Source organism: Rhamphochromis longiceps, linkage group LG2 (assembly GCF_057381845.1).
Source record: "Rhamphochromis longiceps isolate RC_006_pf linkage group LG2, R_longiceps_female_GT1.1, whole genome shotgun sequence".
NCBI classification, from domain to species: domain Eukaryota; kingdom Metazoa; phylum Chordata; class Actinopteri; order Cichliformes; family Cichlidae; genus Rhamphochromis; species Rhamphochromis longiceps.
The window spans coordinates 32,177,911-32,203,588 of NC_140558.1; the positions used below are offsets into that span (position 1 = coordinate 32,177,911).

At 42.1% G+C, this 25,678-nt stretch overlaps 1 protein-coding gene across 1 annotated transcript in view; it reads right to left on the reverse strand.

Moving 5' to 3' along the window:
* The window catches only part of col23a1b (collagen type XXIII alpha 1 chain b), a 134,122-nt gene that overhangs the window by 23,677 nt on the left and 84,767 nt on the right, over positions 1 to 25,678 (reverse strand). The window contains exons 3-5 of the mRNA XM_085423644.1: positions 11,553 to 11,597; positions 9,428 to 9,435; positions 7,281 to 7,307 (exon numbers count right to left, since the gene is read on the reverse strand). Coding sequence (XP_085279770.1) covers positions 7,281 to 7,307; positions 9,428 to 9,435; positions 11,553 to 11,597 — 80 coding nt within the window. The remainder of the gene's footprint in view (positions 1 to 7,280; positions 7,308 to 9,427; positions 9,436 to 11,552; positions 11,598 to 25,678) is intronic.

The window sequence follows — 25,678 nt, forward strand, 5'->3', positions numbered from 1 at the left end:
GAAGGTTTTTCATTATTGTATTTAAGTAAATGTGTAGGTCTATGTATATCCTGCCCAGTGTGTGTGTGTGTGTGTGTGTGTGTGTGTGTGTGTGTGTGTAACAAGTAACATTCAGATAAAGGCTCCCAGGCTATGTGCTGTATAATTATATTACTTGAGTGGACTTGTTCCAGTTGCATCAATTTGACACACACCCCCACATCTCCTGTGTGTGTGTGTCTTTGTGGTGCTTAGATTATACAACAGGCAGTTAAGAAAGTCTATTCATCCACTCTCCAGCACTGAAGCAGCAGTTGGAGATGTCCACTTTGTTTACCTCGATAAAAACAACTAACAAGCAGTCACTGAACTTCCTCTATGCTCAGTTCAAAGGCGCTCAAATCTTTGGATTACTTAAACATGAAGGAAGAGCCGGCTCTTGGATCAAACTTTCCTGACAAACACTTATATGTGATGTATGTGGTAAGGGCTAACGTTGACTTCCTGCCGCCTTCCTTCTTAACAACCCTACTCTATGTTAAGCTAACTGTTTTTACAGGGTCCCTTAAGTACTGGCTTGCTGTTCACAGTCCTGGTGGCTTTCCAGGGTGGAAACCATCATTAACAATAATCACTTCTGGCCTTGGATGGCGCACACAAGTCTTGGCTTTTTTCATGATCTCCTGATTTACCAGCCCCACGGATGCAACCCTACCACAGTCTCATCTTGGCCTGCTTTGCTGGATGGGCAGTAGGTACAGAGAGGGAGCGATACGTGAAGCTGCTCTCGTTACCCGCTCATCTGATCATTTACTGCTTTGCTTTTGCCTCATAATTTGTCAGCGTGGCTACAGACTGCTGTCAAACTTGAAAGCAGCCTGTAAAAGAGATTTATAAAAAAGCATAAAAAGTGCTTCTTTACAGAATGTCTTTTTGATTAAGGAACCCTTGTGAAGTCAGCAGTAGGTAGCCGAGACCAGGGTGGAACAAATGACTGGGACCAATTGGACGGCAATAATTTCACAGCACAGGACAGGCTGGATGTCCATCGCTCTATTAAAAACAACATCCTGAGTTTCCCATGAGAATTTCAAATGTCCCTCTGAGTTTTCCGAGGCTACATCCCTACATGCACACTAAGCTCTACCATGTATACATACATCTATGCAGGGACATCTCTGCATCTGGGAGCGTTTATGGGGGTCTGGCTCCTTCAAGACTCGTCAGGATGAGCAGGAGAGGTGAACAATGCGAGGTCAGCGGCTGCTGCACAATCTAAAAGGGACTGATTTATGGCCGCTAACAAGCGACAAAGAGCCTTATGAATTGTGGGTACAACTGCTGCTTGGGTCTTTTTCTTTGCAACGAGATGTGTATGAAAGGTTTATTTTCAGTAATAAAACCCTGTAGCTAATGTCTGACATCGGACTGCTTGCATTAATAAGTAGTAGCATAGAATTTCTACTAACTTGAGGAATTGCTAGAGCTGCCTGAAGCAATATTTCATGCAACGAGCAGTGGAGAGAGCTCTGGTATGTCTGGTAATAAAATACTTTAAAATATACAAGCTTCATTAAATCAGCAATAGAAATAAGAGTCGGTGTTCACTGAAAACCAATGACAAAATGGGTTTAAATAACTATGAAACAAACAAAATCAAAGGGAGTTAGGTACCTTATCTATTGTCTTTTTAAAAAAAAATATAATAGCTTAACTTTAAAACACTCTGCAAGGCATGAAACGTGTGCTGGAATTCAAATAAAACTAGGCTGAACTAAAAAAACATGAGCGATGTGGTGGGTTTCAGAGTGTTGGGGTGAGGGGCTGCTGCTAAATTTCTGCATCTCACCACAAACGGATCAGGCTGGAGAAGAAAGGGAGGGAAGGATGGAGGGTAAAAGAACACAAAAGGCAAAAAAAAATAAAAAATAGGAGATTAATGTTTAGAAAAAGTGGGAAAAAGAGCTGGAGATTACCGCCAAAACCTCAAGTAAATGTGGGAGAAAACAAAATAAAGAACCACACTCGCATAAAAAGAACTTGTATTTCTAGTCTGCAGCGCCACATTATCCTGCAGCATCCCTCAGCAGGTAAAACAACAAAAAAACAGCTTTGACTCACATTCCCATCAATTAGAAGGCTGTTAAACAGATCTCTGGGAAATAACATGGCCTGTAGGAGGGCACATGTCTGTGTTTGCTTATGTGTGAATGCGCGCGTTGATTCAGGCGTGTGTCTATTTGCATGCGCTCGTCTCTTAATCCCGGTGAAAGAAGCCGCAGGCTGTTTTAGCTGCCTTTACTGTACTCCCTATGGCGCAGACTGCTAATTATCCACGAGGGTGTGATTGTCGAGGATGCAGCATGAAAAGCTGGTGTCTGCACATCACAGCCGGCGTCTCAGCGAGAATCGCACGCTGCTTATGCTGCAAACTGCAGGCTCAACAAACTTTTATGGCATTAAGGTGAAGGTGAGATAGTGAGAGAGCGCTTTCCTCTTTCTCTTCCTGGGATATGATTAATTTTTTCCTCTTGAGGCTGCCCATGAAAACCTTTGTTTAATGTCACCACAGGGACAGAAATCGGTCTTAGCTCTACGTGTGCGCAATTTGTGATACACGGCTCTTAGAAATAGTCAGTGGCTACAAGCAGAACCAAAGCGCACAATAAAGCATAGCAGAGTGCTGTTTGTTTGGGACAGAAAATTGCCAACATGTTGCCGGGTGCCCGTCAGGCTTTGATCTGCGCCCTGCAGCCTTGAAGGCTGAACAATGGCGAGCCTGGGCCCTTCTCGCTGATTGAGGTCCGCTGTCTGTCTCAGTGTTGCACTCGCGAATAAACACACTTGTGGCTGGGCATGCTGCACATGTGAAAAGGAGTCAGTTGGTGTGTGTGGGTGTGTGTTTACCCCTCTGCCCTGCTGTCAGCCTGCCTGACTGTGATTATTTGACAGGGGGAAGACTCTTTTCTGAATCTCGCCTTGGCTGTGATTTATGAGAGGAAGAAGTGGCAAGGGTTACATGAGGGGAGAAAACATACATGAGCGCGCACGTCGTAGTGTTATGCTTGAGAGACACGCAAACCGCATTTCATTAACACTGTTTATCATACAACTGATGATTCTCTGGAAGTGGGCTGCTGCAGTCTGATGAATTCAACATGTGTATGCCACCTAAATGAAGTGCAGCTCATGTGCACTCACACTGCACACATGCATGCAGTTTCTTTAACAGGTCAGCAGTGGTGGATGAAGGGATCCAATGTTTTTTCTACCAGTATATATTTTTTTAATTCCAATATTTTAAAATTGCAATTACAACTTGGATTCAGGATCAATTCCCATCTGTGGAACAGAGGACTTGATCTTCACCCTTGCAAACTTCTGGATAATTCACAGAGGTTTGAACATTGAAGCTAGGTGTGTTTTGGTGGCTTGGAGAATGGTTATGAGCACCTGTTGGGGGAACTGCAGGAATACGTGGTTGCAAGTCAGTTGTCATGGGCCATCATGTCCTCGTAAAACCAAGTGTATCCACTTACTCTCTGCAAAGTTGGGCCTGTTTTCACTGGAGTTTAACTCTGCTAGGATTCTCTCTTGTCTTTAGTCCTGTTTGAGATATTCATGGACAGGATCTCAAGGCGTAGCAAGGCTTAGGAGGGCATGTACTTTGGGAACCTGCAACCTTCCTCATGTAGATGATGTGGTTCTGTTGGCTTCATGTATGGGTAGGATATGAAAGAGGATGGACCAAGCGATGGAATTCAAGCATCTTGAAATCTTAATCATGAGTAACGGAACGTGGAGTGTTACATTGACTGTTGTGGTAAAGAGAGAACTGAACCGAAAGTCGAGGCTTTTCCAAATCATCAATCCATCTAAGATCCGACCCTCATCTATGGTCACGGCATAAATGACTGACAGAGTAGGGCTGCAAATACAAGCTGCAAATACATGAGTTTCCTCTGTAGGATGGCTGGACTCCGCTTTAGACCCACTGTCAGATGCTACACTGCTGCTGCGGGTCCTGGGTTCCTCCTGGTGGACAACAATAACTGGACTCATGAGCCGTCATATGCAGATAGTTCCTGGAGGATGAAGGAATTGATACCACTGACTGGGCCCCCAGTCAGTGGTAGCCTGACCTAAATCCAGTCGAACACCTCTGGGACGTCATGTTTCAGTCCTTTTCAGCAGTGTACATTTCATCTGGCTTGAGAACAGCTCAGGTTCTCCTCAAGTTTGGATGAATTGGAAACTGTTGCTGGTGAGAAGGACGTTTGCCTAGTCGGCTTCAACTGAAACCCAACTCAGGACAAATTGAAGATAACGGATTGATGGAAAAGTTGCAATATCAAAATGTAAAAAATAGTTGGTTACACTCCAAACCAACCAAGGTTAAGTATCAAAAGTAGCAGTACACAGTATTCAAAGGCCATTAAAGGGTACAAAAACGTGTATTTAAAAAAATGCCTCTAAACTGCAGTGCAGGAGAATAAATTGCAGCAGAAAATTGTATTACCAGTAAATCAGGGACAAGTACCTCTAATTAAAACTTGATTAGATGCCCTTTGTTACTTTGGACTTCCACAGCTGTTATTATCATCTTGTTGAACTGTTTGCTAGCTTGTACACTTACAGACTTTTGGCTCGGGAGGGTTAAAAGCTTGAACTGCATTGTATGTAATTCAGAGAGACATAATAGGGGTGAGAGAGGACATGAAAAAACACTGGGAAGCAATCTAGCTGTTTGTTTAAGGAATGGAAAGTCTTGTTGGCACAAATCTCTGGCACAATGCAGTTAGCAGCGCAGCGGTCTCCGGTAACCCACTTGTCTCATTTGTGCTGATTGCCCTCATATATGAGCATCTGAGAGAAAATACTGGTGTGAAAACACATCTAGCACTCACATCCACACACACACATACCTCTGACCACTTCCACAGTCCTGGGCTTTGTTACAGAGACATACATAAACAATAGGTGGTTTGGACAGCCTCCACACATATGGACACAGACACACAAACATTGATACCCAACAGGAAGAACGGCCCTTTTTAAAGTCAGATGTTTGAAATTCTATCATCTCTGCTCCTGCTAAATGTAATGATATACTGTCCATGATAATTGTCAGCGTGATTAATCTGCTGTTGTTTCACTGTGACCTCAAGCACGCAGCATCCTCAGTCTTTATAATCACACACACACAGACCAGGAAGCTGCCTCTTGCAACAGCAGACTGAGCTCCTCCAGTCGTTACACTGTTTCATCTATGTAATCTTAGCACTATACAGATTGATTTCATTATACTAGACTGGGAAGAATTAACCAGATTGTGCAGTGTTTAAGCAATGCACAAATAATGGCATCCCAGGACAATGTTAAATGAAAACAAGACAATAAAATGTGCAATAACTCTGGGGTTTCAAATGGAGAAGGCAATGGAGATGAACGGTCACAGGCAAAAACAAACAAGCAAGCAAGCAAACAAACAAAATCCTCTAAAAAACACAAATGTGCACAGGCTTATCTGTGCACCGAGTCCACCTGTGTGTAATTAGCAGCAGGCATTTCCCGTCAGCAGGGCTGTGCAGTGCCAGGCAGACTGTATGGGAATATGCCTGAGCGAGAGCCCGAGATACCCGCATTCCCAACATCCACAACTACACAGCTAGCATGGCAAAGATGTTGTAGGAGTTAAGATGACGTGACTATTTTGGGTCACCATGGAACTAGTCAATGAGTGAAAAACTAAGTGCACCCCATGATTCAGGAGCTTGTAGAACCACCTTTAGCATCAATTATCTGAAGTAAATGTTTCTGTATGACTTTATCAGTGTCTCACAAGGTTGTGGCCTCTTGGCTCGCTCTTCTTTAAGCGTTTTGTTTTGTGCACAGCACTCTCAGACTATTCAGTCCTGCTGAGGTCTGGACTTTGGGCCATTGCAACACTTTGATTCTTTTTAAGCCATTCTGTTGTAGATTAGCTGCTGTGTTTAGATTTAAATTGAGTCCTGTTGCATGGCAATTAGACCAAGCTTTAGCTATCAGACAGATTGCTTCTCATTTGACTCTAGAGTACTTTGGTATACAGAGGAGTTCAGGACTGACTAAAATACAAGGTGCTCAGATCCTGTAGCTCCGAATCCTCCCTTCACTACCCTGCTTGTCAGCTGATATGAGGTGTTTGTGTTGATTTATTGTGTGTGGTTCTCAAAATGTGGGGCTGTGCATTATGGCCAAACAGATCCACTTTGGTCTTGTCTGTCCAAAAAGCACATTTTTCCCAGAGTCTTTGGTTTTTGGTGGGGTTTTTTTTTGTATTTTTCCAGAAGCAACTTCGCAAATTTAAACCATGCTACAATATTTTTCTTTCTCCCGCAACCCCTAACAAACAAACCATACTTGTCCAGTCTTTTTCTAATTGTACAGTCGTAAAATTTAACATTTAACATGCTGACTGAGGCCTGTAGAGTTTGAGATGCTTTTGTGATTTTGCTATTTCTCTGAGCACTGCATCGTCTGACCTTGGGGGGGATTGCCGAGACGTCCACTCAGGGAGGACTGTAGCATTGTGCACACTTTTCTAGAAGTCACACTGTTTTGTGTAGGTGTATTCATAAATGGATGATAAGCTAGAAATCACCGTTTCATCTCATAAATTGTGGGAGAAAGAAAAAAGAAAAGAAAAGGTCTAGCTGTCCACTAGAGGCCGCTGTATCTCTGGATAACATTAGGCATGGCTCTGTGTTTTTGTGGAAATTGGTAACCTGCTTTCCATTCAGTAGCTATGCATGTACATCGTTGCATTACACCAAGCATATTAAAGCCCAACTAGAAGCTGCAAGCCATGATTGGAGCCTTGTGGATGACTGTTTCACATTGTGGTACGGTTTACACTCCTGTGGTTTGTGTTTACTGATGATATCTTAACATTATTGGGCATTTATGTCTACTGCTCTTTATGTTTACTCATATGAGAACTAAACGTGCTGCGTTTCCCCCTGCCAACTGCCTTGGGTTAGTCATATTTCGTGTGATATAACCAGTCTGAACTTTGTATATCTGTGAGCTTACTTCTCATTTATGAGGCAGGATACATCACTGTTGGTTATTGGTTATGAAGAGGAAGTCATGGAAAGGGTAAATGAATTAATTTAGTAATTTAGAAAGAAAAAGCAGAGAAGATGATGGGATAGAAAAAGGCAGAATAAATGTGGGGAAAAAGTTAGAACAGATCCAGGCCCAGACACACAAGTAGGTGAAGTGAATAGAGTGACAGGATAAATAAAAATCTAATTTACCGGGTATCCATCCCGTCCAGCCTTGCCCTGGTGAGGTTAGACATTGAAGCATGAAGCATTAATCAAGGCTGAACAGACACTAACAGCTGCACACAACAAACTCAAAGACCAACATGTAGCCTGGTATCCTACATAATAAAAGGAGACAAGTGGTTAATGATTTAAAGGATTGTGGCTGACTATTTATTTATTCATATAAAATATTGAATTCTTGAATGAAATAATTTACTGTAAATGGAGACTAAATTTGTATTTGGAAACGAATGAACTAGCGAGGACTTAGTCATATGTTTACACCACAGCTTTTGACTCACATGTTCTGGGATTTTTTTTTCTCTTTTCTCATCTGCTCTCAAACATGAGCCACGGTTTTAAACTAAAAGCCACTTGGACACAAAAAATAATTAAAAAAGAAAATCAGATCAGTTGTTTTCATTGTGTCTACAGTACCAGCCACTGCACATTACTTAGATAAACGGCACTGACACATTGCTACTTTGCAGAGTAGCGAGTGACTGGATTACCACACCTTCCCATCAACTTTATGAGATTTAGGCTGTAAGTTTTGTGGGGGTCTTTAAGAGAAGACATTGTTTCATGCACACCTAGTGTGGATCAGATGCAGACCAATCGAACAAATCCTGGTTGGCCGGGCATGCTGTTTTTGTTCTGATGTGTCCGGAAGCTCGTCACGGTACGTTTCAGAGCATTTCCAATTCTGCATATCTGATCAGTGCCACATGGGACAATTTAATAAAAAAAAGAAAGAAAAAGAAAGGAATAAAAACTGAAATTGGACATTTAAAATGCAGATGGAATAAACAAAACAAAAAACAAATCTGAAGGCAGCTGCATCAGTTTCCACTCTGTACAAGGCTTTGAGTAACGGTGTGTTTTATCTCCCGAGTGTGTCAGAGTGTCAGCAGGAGTTACAGTCCCACAGAGGAGAATAACTCACTGCAAATAAGTCACACCTCCCTAACCATCACCATGAAAGACTCAAACACACAGTCATGGACACCCACATGCACAGGTGGTCCATTTATTGGCGTTCTCTGTGGATGCATGTGCGAGTGAGTCTGTGACAGTCTGTATGTCTGTGAGTGAAAGGATTCCTGGCAACTCCCGCAGTTTGCCGGGCCGTGCAGGACTCACAGCGAGGGATGATACAAGGTGGATGTGTGTGCATGCGTGACTGATGTTGAAACCTCTCTTTAGTTTGTTTCCATACTACCTGGATGAGGTGGAATGGTACTTACAGGAAGCCCTGCAACACAAAAGAGAAACCAAGCGTTAGAAAGTAAATGCTACAAGTCTCTACAGACACATGAAGCACAACATGCGAGAACTGCAGCAGGCTTTGGTTTATATACCAATCAATTCCTCTGAACAGTGGTCTGCAACAAAAAAAACAAAACAACAAAAAACCTGCACATGCAATGTGGTTCGTTAGATGATGGCTGCAATTAACCACCTAAATACAGTACAGAACAAACATATTAGAGCTGCCGCCAGCGCAGTTTGTGGTGAACCCGTTATGATAAACAGACTGCTGGATAATGGGTCATGTTTTACATTAGGAAATGAAGTCATGTCAGGACTTTGTTTCTTAAGAAAATAAGGGCGTATTGGATGGCGGAAAAACAGCGAGTAAAAAGGTCGGGGCGTGCTGGCAAACTGTCTGTCCCTTTAAAGTTGTGGGGGGAGAAAAAGAATGAGATGCTTCTGAGATTTCTCCAGGGCAGTGTTTCTGTCGTGATTGAAATGCTCTGATGTTGAGCCTCAGCAGCAAAACTACATTCAGCTTTTCATTCTTTGCCTAACAGAAAACAAAAGTAATGATCAAAGAACTCCTTTTGTTGTTAGTGGCCTTTTTTTTTTTTAATAATCTCCTTAAAGTCCGAGGCTAAGACCAGGAGCACTATTAAATCACTTAAATCCCTACAAAGTGAACGCATCATTAGCAGAATTTTTATTAGCTATTCCTTAATATGCTATCCGATAAAACCGATAATGATGCTGATTAATGCAGCTTATAGTGTATAATGTCACTTGGGGCTCTGCCACCTTTGCGGCTTCAGTACAGCATACCTCATCAGCATGAGCACGACATCAAACACCAACATAAAGTCAGCAAGACTGAAAACAGGCTCTCCTTAAAACACACACAAAAAAATCCTTGTTAACATGAACAGATTCTATTGTGGCCTTGAAGTGGGCTCTTTGATTCAGCAGGAGCTTTGCATACGTAGAGAGAGATGAAAATGCATGTTTTAGGGGCGAGCATGTGTCAAGAAGAAGAGGAGGGAGGCGTTTAGGTTCATGAGGGATGAAAGTTTATCTGTGTCTGGATGCTTCGACGGGGACCTCCCGGGCCAGACGGTTAGGCAAACAAACACACTAGCTTGGAAAGCCACACAGAAAGACAAGCTTTAACTACTGAACTTGGGACAGGTGTGTATATGTGCTTGTAGACTACTGAGAAAGAAAGAGACGCAGGAGCAAACATAAGAGAAAAGGAAACAATTTAAAGAAAAAAAAAACGAGGCATGTCAGAGAGAAGATGACAGCGAGGGCTGATTTTAAGATGCTTAACTACTCTGTCTGCCCTCTTTCCTGTTATTTGTGTTTGTGCGCTCCCTTCTCCACTCTCATTTGTTTTTTTTTCCCCTGAGAGAATGGAGGAAAACCTCTTCTGGCCTTTTAAAATGTTGTCCTGGAGTCATCAGCATCAGGATGGCAAAACAGCCTCTCCATTTAATATACGTACTCGCTCTGAGCCAGGATGCAATGTGAGGATGAGAGACTAAAAAATACAAGCGATAGCCTAAACAGAACCACGACGGCCCTTCAGACACGGACCATCTGCCTCAAATAGGCGTCCACTCTCGGCTGAAACCTTAGCAGCACACATCCTCCAAATCAGGGGTGGGTAATTAATTTTCCCAGGGGTGTGGGCCTCCACAACAGTCCCAGTTTCTTAAATTAATTCCCCACTCCTGCTCGTAATGATGAGGTTTCCATTAAACGGACCTGGAGGACACCCAAAGGGATTTCCACATTTTATGCTAATATAAATTTAGTTAGACAGTAAACTGATTATCGAGATTTGAGACCGGTCACTACTGCTCTCCAAAATCCATTAAAAACATGAGTAAGGCATAATGGTAAACTGGGTCAGTCCCGCTGAGACCGTAACGCTGCCGTGAACACTTACTAGTCCACCAAATCTGCCACAGCAAATTGACCCTAACAAATCTAATTTCACTTCTTGTTTTTTTTTAGTAGTTTCAGAAAATGAGTGAAACTCTGTAAACGGTAAGATTAAGACTTAAGATTTGCATCTCCAAAGAAAACCAAATTGCGCAAACCACACACAAGGCCGTTCATGCCGGCAAGAGACTAACACATTGATGGTGTTCACCTTCTGCTGCGATTTCTAGAAAACAGAAATATACTGTTTGGCCGCCCTCTAGAACAGAAAAAAAAACATGCAATTCCGAGTCGAGATTTATGGGACGTTTTGCTCAACCCGTCACCTAAAAGATGGACGTTTGATCAGATAAAATAAAGTAAGCAGACAAGCAGAAAGGGATCACTGATGATCTTTCACTTAGTCACCGTGTTCACAAGAACAGATCCCATCTGTAAACATCCACCTCAGTGATTCACAACCACAATGGAAATTTTACGACAGTGACACATATCCTGCAGGTTTTGATAAAATTGCCTAATACTGTCGTGGAGCCCACTTTTAATAAGAAACATTTAAAAATTGGGATGAGTGAGACTTGTACAACATCCGCTCCATCTTTCACGATGACATTTGTGAAACAAGACTTATGTCCTTGCTCTATTTTGGTTCCTCGTGGAGTGTTTTTGTGGTTTGGATCGATTGAAAAAGCAGCACCATAATGGTGGGTAGCGATGTTGGCGAGGCAGACTCATTAGGCTCATACTACAGCAGCTGCTACCGCTCAGCAAGAACGACTGACATCTGGGCAAAGTTAGTGGAACCACATGGCCAGAGTTAGCACTATGTCGGCGCAAATGGAAAGGGACAGGGAGAAGGGCCAACTGAAGCCCATCATCCAGTGGCCTGACTCATGGATCACTGCCTTTGCTGGGCCCTCGCCTCGAACTTACCCAGTCACACAGGAAAAAGAGGGATGGTATGTGAGTGTGATGAAGAAAAAAAAAAGTGTATGTTTTCCAGGAAAAGAGGTTAAAAGGAAAAATAAACCGTTAAATGATTTGATGGGAATTACTTACCAGGTTCCCCTCTTCTTCCCATCCTTCCACGTTTTCCTGGAGGCCCTGTGGAAACACAGAAAGAGCGATGAATTGCCAAAATCAGCACCGCAGGGATGAGTAGAAAACGACTCAACCTCACTCGCCGTTTCGCTTCTGCTGCTCGAGCGCTGTTTGGCATCAAATGCGTACGAGCTGGCAGAGCGCTAAAATGTCAGCGCACAAATTGCACATGTAGTTTCAGTTTCAGATGCGAGAAACAAAAATAAAATGACAGAAAAAGATTTCTTTAGAGCTAAATGCACTCTGTGACTTTCAGTTTGGCTGGACAAAGACTTTCATGTGTGTACAAGACTCTTCCCCTCATGTTGAGCGAATATCACATTCATCTCTGGCCTTCATGCAGCAACTTTCCTCTGGTCCTGTTATGATGCAGCCTCCACTGTGACCTTTCTAGTAAAAAGCTTTTTTGTCATTGTTGGCGAATTCTTGCCAAGCTTGGAAAACTAGGAAGAAAGCTACAGAAGGGACGGGAGATGATGTGAGACGTTAGACCTCATGCTGCTAGAAGACCATGAGTCATTTTCTACACTTCCATTGATTTGCGTCAGTGTCTGCTCGGTGATTTCACAGAGGTACTGTTCTTACAACTAGTGCACTTGATTGCACCCCAAAGAAAAATAAGGTTGTGATCAGGCTCAGAAAGATCACTCAAGCTTCCCATTTGGCTTAAAAGCTGAAGCTATCCACAAAAGGTTTTCCAAGTTCTCTCCATGTGTGATATGCACCAAGCTGGCTGCTTGGTGCATAGCAGACCAGCTTGTAGTCTCTAATTAGTCTCTAATTTACACTGAAAATTTTTAGCACAGTTTGCCACAGTGTTATAGCTAATTACATTACACCCAAGCAGAATATTACAGGCTGAGTATATTTTGTGGGCTTATTTATTTAAGTAGAGAGGTCTCAAATTATTTTTCTTCTGCACCCTTCATTCACCCATAAGCATATGCATTCACATGTCCAATGTCTTTAAGCTGTTTGTTTAAAATGTACACTCACACTGTGATGTATCCATGAGGGGCAACTTGGGTTTAGGATTCTGGCTAAGGACACTTCAACATGCATGCAAACTGCTTCTTTTTGCCTACTGCCCTATCAGGATATCAGGATAAGCTCCCGTCAATGCTGATGCACATCAACTGTGTGGTAGCAGCGAGCGATACTGCAAATATAGGCATCGATCTGATACTGATCACTAAATCACTGTGGGTTTTCCTTTTCACAATAATGAGTTACTACAATAAAACACACCTTTCAGTTTTTCATGCATTCTGAAACTTGGAGACCTGAAATGTAAGGGGCTGTCCCTCACTGAGCCTGGTTCTGCCGGAGGTTTCTCCTTGTTAAAAGGGAGTTTTCTTCCCACTGTCACCAAAGTGCTTGCTCATAGGGTATCATATGATTGTTAAGGTTCTCTCCCTATTATTGATGTGTCTTTACCTTACAGTATAAAGCGCCTTGAGGCGACTGTTGTCATTTGGTGCTATATACCAAAGTGCTTGCTCATAGGGGTCATATGATCGTTGGGTTTTTCTGTGGGTGATTTGGTGCTGTATAAACAAAACTGAATTGAACTGAATTAAATGTGCTTGTCCCTAAAATACTCTGGGTCAGCTTCTTTTGTTTCATTGCGCCATAGGCTATAAATCCAAAACACATTGTCATGGTCCTGGGTCGGTGACCCAGCGCTTTTAGTTTGTTATCATTTTCATGATGATGATTGTTTTAGTTCTGTGTTATATTCGGTCTGCCTCTGAGTCTGCGTCTGGATCTGTCTGTCTATGGTGTCACCCCATCTGTTTGTGAAGCTGTCTGTTTAGATCTGTGTCTTGTTTGGTTCCCCGTGTCTGAGTTTCCTGTTTTATTGTGAAGGTCTCTGTCTGATGTGAGTGTGTTCAGTTTACATTTCCCCTGTCCCGTCAGTTCTGATTTCTCCCAGCTGTGTTGCCCTCCTGTCCCTCATCCCCTGATTACTGGTGTGTATTTAAGCCCTGTGTGTTCTCCTGCCTGTTGTCGGCTCGTCTGCATTCATCCGTCTACCTCTGCGTTCTATGGTGTTCCTGTCTCTGCGTCTCTCTGCCCCGCACCCCTTTTGTATGGTCTCAGGTTTGTCACTTAGTTTCTCCCAGTTTAGGTTTCCGTTTGTAAAGTACTCATACCTCGTTGCCTGTTTTTGTCACCACCACCTTTGTAAATAAAACATCACTCGTATCATCAGTTTGCTGCATCTTGGGTCCTCCTTTTCCTCCACACCACACGGCTCCCTCCGCCAGCCGTGACACACATGACAGTCAGCACAAAAAGGTTCAGACATTTTTCACACTGCATGTTTGAGGTTTCTTTTTTCCCTCTCAAATAAAGGAAATACATTTAACACAGTTCAGTGGCTACAAACTGAAAAAAAAAAAGATTGCTCAGTTGGTGCTAGTATCGATCCGATACAAATATCAGCACTGGTATTGATAATATCGATATTCGTAATCCACTTCTACTGTGTGATAGTCAACCATAAAGCGGATGTGTCCTGAGAGCAGCTCCCATGCACTCTGCAATTTCAGTTTAATATTTCTCTTACGTTGGGGACATGCTGGCCACAGGTTTGTCTAACACACAGTTGAATGTTTACTCCATTTCCTCCTGTAACATTAAAAGCAAAACACCAAAAAAATTTCTGAATAAACTTACGAGTATGTCAATACTACTGCTGGGTCGGCTATAAGGAGGCAATAGGAGCTGAAAGGATGTGTCAAGAGAGGCATCAGAAGGAAAGAATTACTCTTTGGAGCTTGTGAGAAGTATTTGAAATATTTTGTTGGTAGATCATCGAGAGTATTTTATTTTAAAAGCCCAAAACACTGACTGGCGTCCTTTACATGTCATTATTCACCTTACTGAAGCAGCCATGTAAAATATTTTTGTGAATTTACTGCCAAAGTAATAGGAAAACATTCTTAATCGAATCACACATTCTGATATAACTTTTTGAGGTTCTTTTCAAACTTGCGAGGCAAGATGGAAGAAGAAGAATAATGATAATAATCAGAATAAATAAACTCTGGACTTTGACTTACTTGTCCAGTATTGTTTTTTCTAATCTAAACGGGGTTATTCTAGTATCAAAAATCTTTATACTCGGCTGTATACACCATGTGCTTACACACCATTCTGCATTTAATCATTAGTTGTTGTTCATCTCTAGCTCTCTTGCACAGTGTGTTTTTTGTTCTGTCTTCCTCCCCTTCCTCCCAGCACCAGAATCACCCTGCATGAGCCTGGTTCTGCTGGAGTTTTCTTCCTGCTAAAAGGGAGCTTTTCCTTCCCACTGTCGCCAAGTGCATGCTCACAGGGAGTCGTTTGATTGACACAGGACTTATGGTAGCCTCAAAACGATCACTTTCTTTCTGCTGCATGTCAGAACTTTTTTTGTCAACCTCTCTTTGAAAAATAAATTCTGCTTGTTCTAAAAATGAATCTCAAAAAGCAAATCTACCGTCAATTTACTGCACAGGATCCAGACATGGCAAGAAAACAGGGCAGCTAAAGTAACAAGTAAGCCTTCAGCTTGCTTTCCCATGGTCTAAAACCCTTCTGTGGGCAACACCTCACTTCTTCTGTCTTTTGTTCCATGTGACCGTCCTCCCCTGCTCTCATAGTGAAATCAGAACCACACTGGTTCCACATAAATGGCTCTGAGCATGTTTTCTATTGTCATTATTGGGGGTACTGTAGTGGCCTAATCACTTCCTGACTCTGCCAGCCCTTTCAAGGAGACCTCAATCATGGTCTCCCACCTCCTACGCATGTCTGCCTCTCCTACTTTCATCCTCCTTAATGCAACAGCAATGAGCTATTAATGACACTGGAACTCTGGGATTGAAGGAATAGTAAAAAAAAAAAAAAAAAGTAATAACTTTAATTAAAGAAATGAAGATTGACCCTTTTTTTAAGTGCTCAACTAAATCATATTTTTATGCTGTATGTAAGTGATTCCATTTGCCATTTTAAGCTCCCACAGGATTTTGCTGGCAAACTAAAAAAACAAAACAAAGAATAACAAAGGAAACTGAGTGGGCTACAGCTGTGCACCCACTGCACTGACTCTCATTTAAAATTTATGTTTGAACAGTTTTACACTTTTAACACCTCTACACCTTCAAACCTCAGGCACAGATGCCAGCCGTGTTATGATAGCCTCCATATTTCACAGTGGGCTTGACTTCCCCTCCCTCAGCCTCCACCGTCATAAACAGGAGTGGGAGATGCTAGAGTAAGCCCAAGGCCTCTGAAAAGAGACTAGATGGAGAGAGATGCTAGATGACAAGGTGGAAAAGCTGAAAAAGCTGGAAACAGGGAGACAGGAATGTGCATGGGAGTGATGGGATGGGGAGGAAAGACCAGGAGGTAGAGAAATTAGTTGGGAAGGACAGAGAAAGAGAGTCTTACAGATATAAGAAAAATGACAGAGGAAAGGATTGGCAGACAAAACGAAGTCAGCAGGCATCGATGGATGAATGCTTTCACAAGTCTTGCACGTACATGGTCTTTGGGTGCATAAAATTCTTCCTTAACCAAGCACATACTTCATAAGATATGGGTCACCACGGGCCATGCCTGCTCTACCTTTGTTTGAGACTTGAAAGGCGGCCGTCTGCATGTCGACAGGTTAGTGGCCAAACACTGGAGGGGCAGGCGTCAGAGTGACTGAAATGTGGGAGCGTGATTAGTCCTGAGTGGCATAGTTGAGGGGGAATTGTGGCGGGTGATGACAAGCTGATGTAGGACTAGATTAACTGGAGGAATTAATGGGAAAAGCAGCAGGGCTGGAGAGCAGAGTGTAGGCATGTGTGAAAGCAGTTCAGATTCCTGCTCTAGAACAGCGAGGTGAGCGCATATCGGCTGAGATGCAAACAAATGGCCGTGGCTCGACTTGGGTTTTAGCTCTGTCTTTCTGTTTCACTGTGGCATTTCTGGGTCAGCTGAGGTGAAAGGAGTTGAAAATGTCCTACGGGTCTGCAAGGACACTCTTCAATCTAGTAGAGTCAGCAATTTTGAGGTTATCTGAATAATCACATGTAAAAAAAAAATCTCAGCAGGCATCATCCAGTCAAAGTGTGCAAGGCATGAAACAGAAAGGTCGTGCAGGCAAATGTAAAGTTTAAATGTAAAGCAGATTAAAAACAATGCGTCTAAAACAATGAAAAATCAAGTATCACACACGTACTCCTGGGTGACATTCTGGTTCCAACCTCCATATGTCGACTTGTGTTGTTATTTCAAAGTGGAAACATGCTCATTATGTCATTTAAGCAATGCTGCACCAACTCCACGAAGTGATAACAGCCTATTGAGCCTACAACTAGGTGCAGGCAGTGATGACAACTTATAATGATGATTTAATGGGATGATAACACACAAAAGCAGGTTTTCATTATACTCTTTAGAGGTCTAGGTTGCTAACTGACTAAAAGATGACTGTACAACTCCAAGACAAAGCAGCAATACATTTCACAGAGTGACTGGTTGATTTGCACACTGTAAAACAGATGGGAGGATGCTAAACAAACAGACGTATGGGGTTAAGGTAGAAAAATGTGAACTGATAAATGTGTAATACTGGATATTTAGGAAATAAGGCTACATATAAACATGTGTGATGTGTGCAGATCTCTTTAAGAAATGCACAAAAAAAAATGCTGGACACGCATGAGCTCACTCAGCTGAGCACATGTTAAGAAATCCCTGGGAACAGCACGATAACACGGAAACATACAACGAACTTCATTTGAACTGCAGATAAGTGCGCGTGTGTGTATGTGCACGCTCGCCCGAGGCACTTGATCTCAAGCTCCACACAAGGAGCATTTAAGGTTTGACCGGGAGACCACAAGTGAGCCAATACCCCCCTCGGAGTGTCTATGTGTGTGAGAGAATGTCAGAAACCAGTGAAAAACAAACACATGGATCTCTGTTTAGATACAGCATCCTTCTCAAGTCTTCACACAGTATCTTTCAGGAAGCCACTAAAGATTGACCAATACTGAACATCACATCCTGTGGGTAAGCTCAAACACACACACACACACACACACACACACACACACACACACACACACACACACACACACACACACACACTCAGGCAAATCCAAAATTCCTGCTGATAAGTGAAATCGACCTGAGCGGCGCCGTAAGCCATTTTTCCATCAACGTTTTTACAGGTTGTAAAAACTATTTAAACCCACTGTGGTCTCAAATCAACAAAACATACACGCCAGTCCATCTTCCATCTACTCCTGTTTGTTTCTCATAGCTGAAGTTTGGCACGATCGAGCTACTGTGACATTTCTCGGAAAGAGGGAGCTTCGAGAGAATAAAGTGCACAATGTTTGAGAACTGAGCCCACCTTATCTTTGTTAAGGTCCTATTTTGTTTAACCTAGGTGGGATCAACAAGAGCTAACCAAAATCCATCCATCCACCTTCCCCACACACAAATATGGGAAAATGAAATTTAGTGCAAAGAACGGGAAAAGTGGGCTGGACATATCGAGAGGAAAGTCGAAAAGGTCTGTTTCTTGCTTTCATAATAGCTTTAGGTGGTGAACCTACAGCATATCATCTCTTTATTTTGCAATTCAAACAAAAGACGCTGGGGAAGAGAGCCAGAGATGAATAATCACTAATGATAGATTTTTTCCATCTTTTGTTACAATCATGAAAACTTTGAAGAGGTTTTTCTGTGTAGATACCTGAATTTTCTACACATGCTGGTGAGTTAAAATCACCTTAAGCCAAATTTTGACCACATTTGTAGAAATGCTGACACTAATATTGCAACACTTGACTCAAGATTATACTTGCAAAATATGTTTATAGCAACTAAACGAACTGTTTCCCCTTTTGTCAAAGACAGAATTTATGGTCTCATAAGGCGAGGTTAAGTACCGTCGCTGCAAACCAATGCTGACATCAGGCACGATTGCGAGGATTCCCCAGTTTCGCAGAAATGTGGACAGCTGTTAAGCTTCTTTGCCTGAAACAAAACTACTTGTCTCTGTCGTCTCCTGATCCGTCCACGTTCGTGTTTGTCCAAGTTTTGTTCCAGCAAGCTGGAGGACACATGCTGTGGGTGTAAACAGCTACAAAAAGACAAAAAGAAAACGGATGTGAATCACGTAACGATGATTCGTTCACCAGCTGCCCCGCATCTCTCTTGTTCTGGGTCAGGCGAGGTTCAGTGGCTCAGTCTGGGTTCATGAATATCCGATCTCAGAGTGGGTACAATCAGATATCCAAATTAAGCAGGAAAAATAGTTAGAAAATTCCAACTCAAACCTATTAAATCTCGTTGTGACAGATGTCATAACAACCTTGCATATCATATATATGTGAAAATGATTACTTAATATTCTTCTTACTTTAGTCAGAGAAAATTATTATTTCTGTTCGAAATAATTCATTTTTTATGGCTCTGTTCTGGAACCAGCAACAAAGACCCCAGTATAGACACGGCTAAAAGCGGGCTTCCAGTAGCTTCAGTTAATTAAATCTCACAGGCAATTTAATACATAAAAATATCCAATAAGTTCATTTTTCATATGCTGCAGCCTCATGTTGTTTCCCACTGATGCCGTGGAGATCTCACGTAACAAGTCATAAAGTAACCTCACCCCATGGTTCTGCCTGCACTGGACCCAGATCCTTCATTCACGTTAGTAAAGTTTTGGCAGTGTTTCATAAAGCTCAAGAAATATCACCAAAAGCACAAAGTGTTCCTGTGCCGTTTGGCACTCATTAGGTCTCACTAGTTATGTCCTCACTCTTAGTCCAAATACAGATGGAGAAAGACATGAGGAAGAGAGCACAGGAGAGGAAGATGAGAGATTGCTTTCAGGGGTTAAAACTGATCAGCAAGTGATATATAGTAAACTAAACATTTTAAAGCTTACATGCACTGTTGTTATTAATTTTGATGCTTTTTCCTCCTCATCAGTGGGGAAAATACACATTATCCCTAGATCTTAGGGTCCCTCCCATCTACCAATCCCCCTTCAATCCCTGTTTATGGGGTACAGAAGTGAGCAAACATCACCGACTACTGTCAGAAAGAAGATGAAAATGGGGTATACGTGTTCATGTTTTTTATTAGTTTGTGGTTTTGGGGGATTGTTTAGAGCTTTTTTGTAAATTACTTTCATGCTTTTAGTTTTTGAGTTTCTGAAGTCTTCCCCAGCATTTCAGTTAGTGTGAAGCTGCTGTGTGTTGCTGTGTTTGTCCACCCTTTCCTGTTTTATTTTGCTATTTTTTTTCTGTGCCTTGTCCTGCCACCTATTACCTCTCCTCTCCTTATCGGCATATATATATGTTGTCCGAGTCTCCCCTTACCCTTTGTTGTGCTGTTTCTTAATGCTATGTGTGTATTCCCTGTGCTCTGTGCTTTCTGGTATTTCGATGTCCTGCCCCTGTTCAGTGTTGCATTTTGGACTTTATTTTTGCCTGACGGCATTAAAGCTGATTTTTTTGAGTTACTCCTGTTTCTCCAGGTCGACATCCTGTCTGCCACACAGCCTTTCCTTGACAAGAAAAGTAGAAAGTGTGAACAGTGAGCTATATATAAGGCTGGATGTATAAAAGAAGGTGTCAACGGAGGTATCAGGTTGCACGGAACTCAACTATACACTGCTGATGTACCAGGATTGCTGGCTGAGCTGGACTTTCTGGCATGACGTCGCCACAAACCTCTTGTTTTACACAAAACTCGACCGTTTTAAAGAAAATGTACAAAAAATGTCCCTCATATTCCAAAGCTTAGTACAAATGGTTTTAAGAAATAATCATATTCTTGGAATTCCTGCAGATAAGACAGCAAGTCGTAAGCAGGGTAAGAACTGTTGTTGGAAGTCTCACCAGATGATGAACAGCCTGAATCACATCAGTAATACAAACCTCTTGTGGATTAAATTGTCTTTATAAAACTTGTCTGCCTCTCATGTGGGTTGAACTTTGGCTCTGTGACTGTTGATATGTGGTTAGAGAGAGATGCTAGTAAACATCTCTCTGGTATTCAAGCAAAGGTCATCTTTGATTGGGAAATAAGATGCGGCAGAGTTTCGGCTTTTGTGTTTGAGTTTCTACAAGTGTTGCATGGCAGCAGAGCGTCTTTCTCTGAGTATGTTTGTGCGAAGGACTGGATGCCTGCTTCACGCCCATGAGTGTGATCAACATATAGTTTTCTTAGCACGCTCCGTCAAAGCTGAGTGACGCCGCTGTAAACCTGCATGTGAGCGATGTATGTATGCATGCTCTTAAAGTTGCAGGGTTGTTTAGTTGTCTGCTGCATTATTCATTTTGTCCTAACGAGCTCAATCTCTAAAAACTCATCAGGTCGGCACTGATGTGGGTTCGCATAATCCTTGACAGGTCATTTGTGTTTTTAGGGTGACACAGTGTATACTTGTAGAGAACTTTGATTGCGTGTTTATATTTGTTTGAAAGTGCGCACAGGTTGGAGAGGAAGACACAAAGGAGCTCTGCGCTGGATCTGCCGCTGCGATGTCTGGCAGGTGGTTTGTGTTGAGCGCTGGGCTGGTGCTGAAGGCTGCCTGGGCATTTATCGTGTGACACACCTAATGAGACGTGAAGGCAAGGACGGGACTGCCCCACACAGAGAAAGATGCAGTCAAAACAATGACAGTATCCTTGCAAAAACACAGCCAGCCCCAGCCAAGCATAGCAAATACGTCAGATCACAACAAAGAAGACCAAAGCACCCAAAGTTCAGCAGACAGAGGACAGAGCTTTTGCCTTTAGGTGCTACCAGCTGTATTTACATACAGGCACAAACTAAGGCCAGAAAGGCAATGGAAGGGTGGAATTTTTTTCCCCCCACTTTTTGGAAAAGGTTTTTTCATCTCAAGAAAATGTTTACGACGAGCATGATGAAAAATATCATCTCATAACTCATTGCCTGAGTAAATAATGGCCTAAACTTACGTGACACTTGGCAGAAACGGATGCGGACATGTTTATGTGCAACAGTAAGAGGAGTGACGTCACAAGAAATGTGGTAAAACACATGATAGCACATGACAGTAACGTAAACTGAAGAAATATTATTTTTACGTTTTTGTAGATTTTATATTGCAAAACTTAGGGAGGATGCAGATTTGTCGCTATGGCAACCTGCTTTTTAATTTTCACATTGCGTCTGGCTTGTAAAATATTAAAAACTGATGCCAGCAGCAACAATTCAGCGCTCTTGCTACTCTCGCTAAGAGTGGACATCCTGCAAAGCTTACAAAGAGTACAACACGCAACCCTGAAAGAGGTGAAGACCTGAAGAAACGGTGAATACGAATCCCACAAAATCCATGGCAACACATGTCAAGTTTGAAAAAGACAGGCTGGATATTTCATAGCACTTCTGGGACGGGGTTCTTGTGTATGTCCTTCCAACATTATCATTCAAAAAAGGCACAGATACCAAGCCAAAGGTTGTGAGTTAGGAGATGCAGGTCTTTACTGTTAAAAAGCAAGCAGATAGTAAACAGCATATCTGATATTACCAATACAGACTTTAACATATTTTCTTCAACAAAGGAATGTGCCTCAAATATACAAAGTATCAGGACTCCTTTCAGCGCACTTGGACAACAGTTTTTGAAGATAAAAGTTTCAGACTCTTTAATGTGACAAACATCAACAGCATCAGTGTGTTCAGTGGTAGTTTGACGGGGTTATTTTTGAAGTGTTGGTTTCGTCCGGGGCCAGCCTATGGTGAACGGTGGTCTGTAACAGGATAAAAACTCTCTTTTATCTTTGTAGCCTTTATTCATTCATAAAATGTGGTTCTAGTTTCTGGAAGTTCTGGAACATGTTAGGGCAAAACTGGAGACCCGGGCATGGGGAGCGCGGGGGTGGGTCTTAAAGTGCGGAGGCATAAAGAGAAAATCGCAATAATCACCATGAATACTCCAGTATTTGTGGTGTGTGTGTGTGTGTGTGTGTGTACACCATGGTTGAGGAAACATGGTGTGAATGTTCAAAAGGCAGCTTAACTCCTGCTTTAACAATTATCTTATTGCAAAAGGCTTCCACCTTCTGTCGTTCCCACAGCTTTCTTCAAATTTCTTCAAGCCCTGCATATCTGTGCAGTTCCAACCATTTGAAAGCAGTTTCTAATTTTCACCATTATTTCCACCTCTCTTCTTTTTCGTTACAGGTGTTTCACACCTATTGCCCTTAGACCTTACCCTTGAGCTAGGTCCTCTGTCTGGTTTGCGCTTCCTCTTTTCTTAAACCTGAAATAGACAGGCCAATTACAGCTACTTTGGAAACCAAGGTGAGAGCGTGTAGATTACACAGTCATGACTGGGCATGCTGAACCCGGCTTCGTGAAGGAACTGAGAATGGGCATCTGGATCTAAGAAGAAGTGGTGCATTCACAGTCCCTGTGTTTTTTTTTTAAGTTATCTGTTTTTTTTGTTGTTTTATATGTAAAATTATATGAAAAATACAAAATGTTTTCTATGCAGTCCTGTGCAGTCAATATCTTTACATAACTTGAATAACCTCAAAGTTCTCTTAACGTCCCACCACAGCAGTCAGGTTCACTCTTTTCTTTTTCAGCCATACTGTTATATATCTACTGCTTTGTTTGGGCTTATTGGCTTGCTGCACGACCCAACTTTGTTCAAGCTTTAACTGTCCGACAGATGACCTCACATTTGACTCTAGGATACTTTGAGAAGGCCCTCCACCACTGTGCTTAACAGTTAGTATGAGATATCCGTGCTAATATTCTCCATTTAGTTTTTGACAAACCAGTGAATTATGTCCCAATATCTCCACTTTGGTCTCATCTTTACAAAGTTTTCTTTTTCTAATTGTACTGTCATGAAATTTAACATTTAACATGCCAGCTGAAGCTAGTGGACTTGAAGATGAAGCTCTGGAGTTTTTTTTGCAAATTGCACGGTCTGACCTTGGTGTGAATTTGATGGGATGTCGATTCAAGGAAGATGGTGGCATGGTGTTACCACACACCTGAATGTAGTTTCTCTGCCTGGGTGGTCTGACCTTGCAGTGAATTTCTGCTTTTATAGAGGTGGTCACACTTGCTGATGATCAGTTCATAAAGTGCATTTGATTAACAGCGACTAACTGCTTCTTACATTCTCTGCTGATGGGCTTCACGTGCAAAGTATTAAGAGTGTACTTTTACTTGTACATAGAAATTTGCTGTCAGATCTCCTCCTCCGACTACCCAAGTGGTCTGCCAGATTGCTTTATTTGAGGACCTTACTAAGTTAATAGCAGAGTTAATGTACTGATTAGAAGCTGAATATTTGACCCTACTTATATTGTTACATTTAATCTAACTTTCTTCATCCCTCACTCATCTTTTTCACATATACAGTAAGTTCATCAGCATCATGTGTTCTGTACATTTCCAATCTCCATGACTTCACCAGCAATGATATGTGACCTGCTCTATTTGCCAATATCCTGTCTCAGGTCTCATAGTAATTCCATCCCAGTGAACAAACCTTCTCTGTCAACCCAACCTGACTTAAGTAAAGAACCCATGATGCTATCTGACACATGGATGAATCAAGAATAATCAGCGTTATTGTGGAATTAAAGCTCATAGCCAAACAGGCACACTGTGATTGATTACAAGGAGCAGTTCCCAAATGAAGGCGAAAGAAAAAAAAAAGTTGTGGTCAAAAAAAAAAAAAATCAGATAGAGGAATAAAGAAAACTGCAGACTTACAGGCTTTCTGACAAGAAAATGTCCATGTTGGATGTGATTCACAGTGCTCCAAAAACTCAAGGGAAATGTGTAAATATGTAGGACTTGTAGAGGTCTTGGCTTTGCATACTGGGCACACTGTACTAATTCTGTACATTTACACTCAATTTATGTGCACACACACGTTAAGCAGTGCACAAAGGATCTCTAAAAGCATGCACTGTTGGTATGTGAAGGCTCACTACTTTTCAATGCCCTGTGCAGCTGCAATGCTGTCAAAACTACTTTGGGGGCCTTAAAATCATAGCGATATATATTCTGTGGTCTCCTGCTCAATCATAATCTGCATAAATACATTTTTCAATACAAGAGAGAAAATACTGGACTTTTCCAGTTACAGTATATATGTTCTTTTCCCGTCCCACTTCTGCAGGTCCAGGTCGCAGAGGTCTACACAGAGAAGCCTAGACCTGTCTCTCTACACAGCCACCTTCACCAGCTCATTCATTGGAACAAGGCAGATGTCAGGGCAGGACAGAGACTGAGAAGTAAATGGACAATTTTGCTTTCACACTCTCTCTTCAATGGATTGATGCACCATCCCATCACTGCAGACACTGCACCACTCCTCTTGTGAAACTCTTCTCGTGGGTGCATTGTGAATCAAGGGTGAAGACAAGAGCCAAAACAGCAAGAGGTTTCAGATTATAAATAATTATTCCTTTCACTGCATGTTAATTTTTTTTTTCTTTTCTACTACTTGAGCATTCGAAACACTTTTACAACATGCACCGTTTACCGATTCACACACATTCATGCAAGCACTTTTTTCTACTTCTATCTAACGCCCGTGCTCCAATGAACGCATCAGAGAGCAACTTGGAGTTCAGGATCTTGCCCAAGGACACTTTGGCATGTAGACCGGAGAAGTCAGAGCTCAAACCATCAAACTTCCAGTTAGCAGATGACCTGCTTTACCTCCTGAGCTACAACCACCTCATAAATCAACACAAAACATGTTATAATGGCTAAATACACTTTTTAAAATACCCTAATGTGTCTCTATATTAAAACTTCAGGATCAACCCCCAGGACTAGTGATTTTTATTTTTTAAAACCGTAACTAGATCAAGAAAACTCAGACTGAAGTTCACCTTTATTGGGTCAAAGTTTCATGTCATGGGAGCGCCTGTTGCAGCCCGTTGGGACACGAACTTCGTCAGTCACTTACGTCAGTAGCGCTGCCTCTGTGATCGCTCATAAACACTTTAGGATTTCTAAACAAGAGCCCTCAGCTGCTTCTTCGTAGATCATCATCTCTTTATTTCAGACTT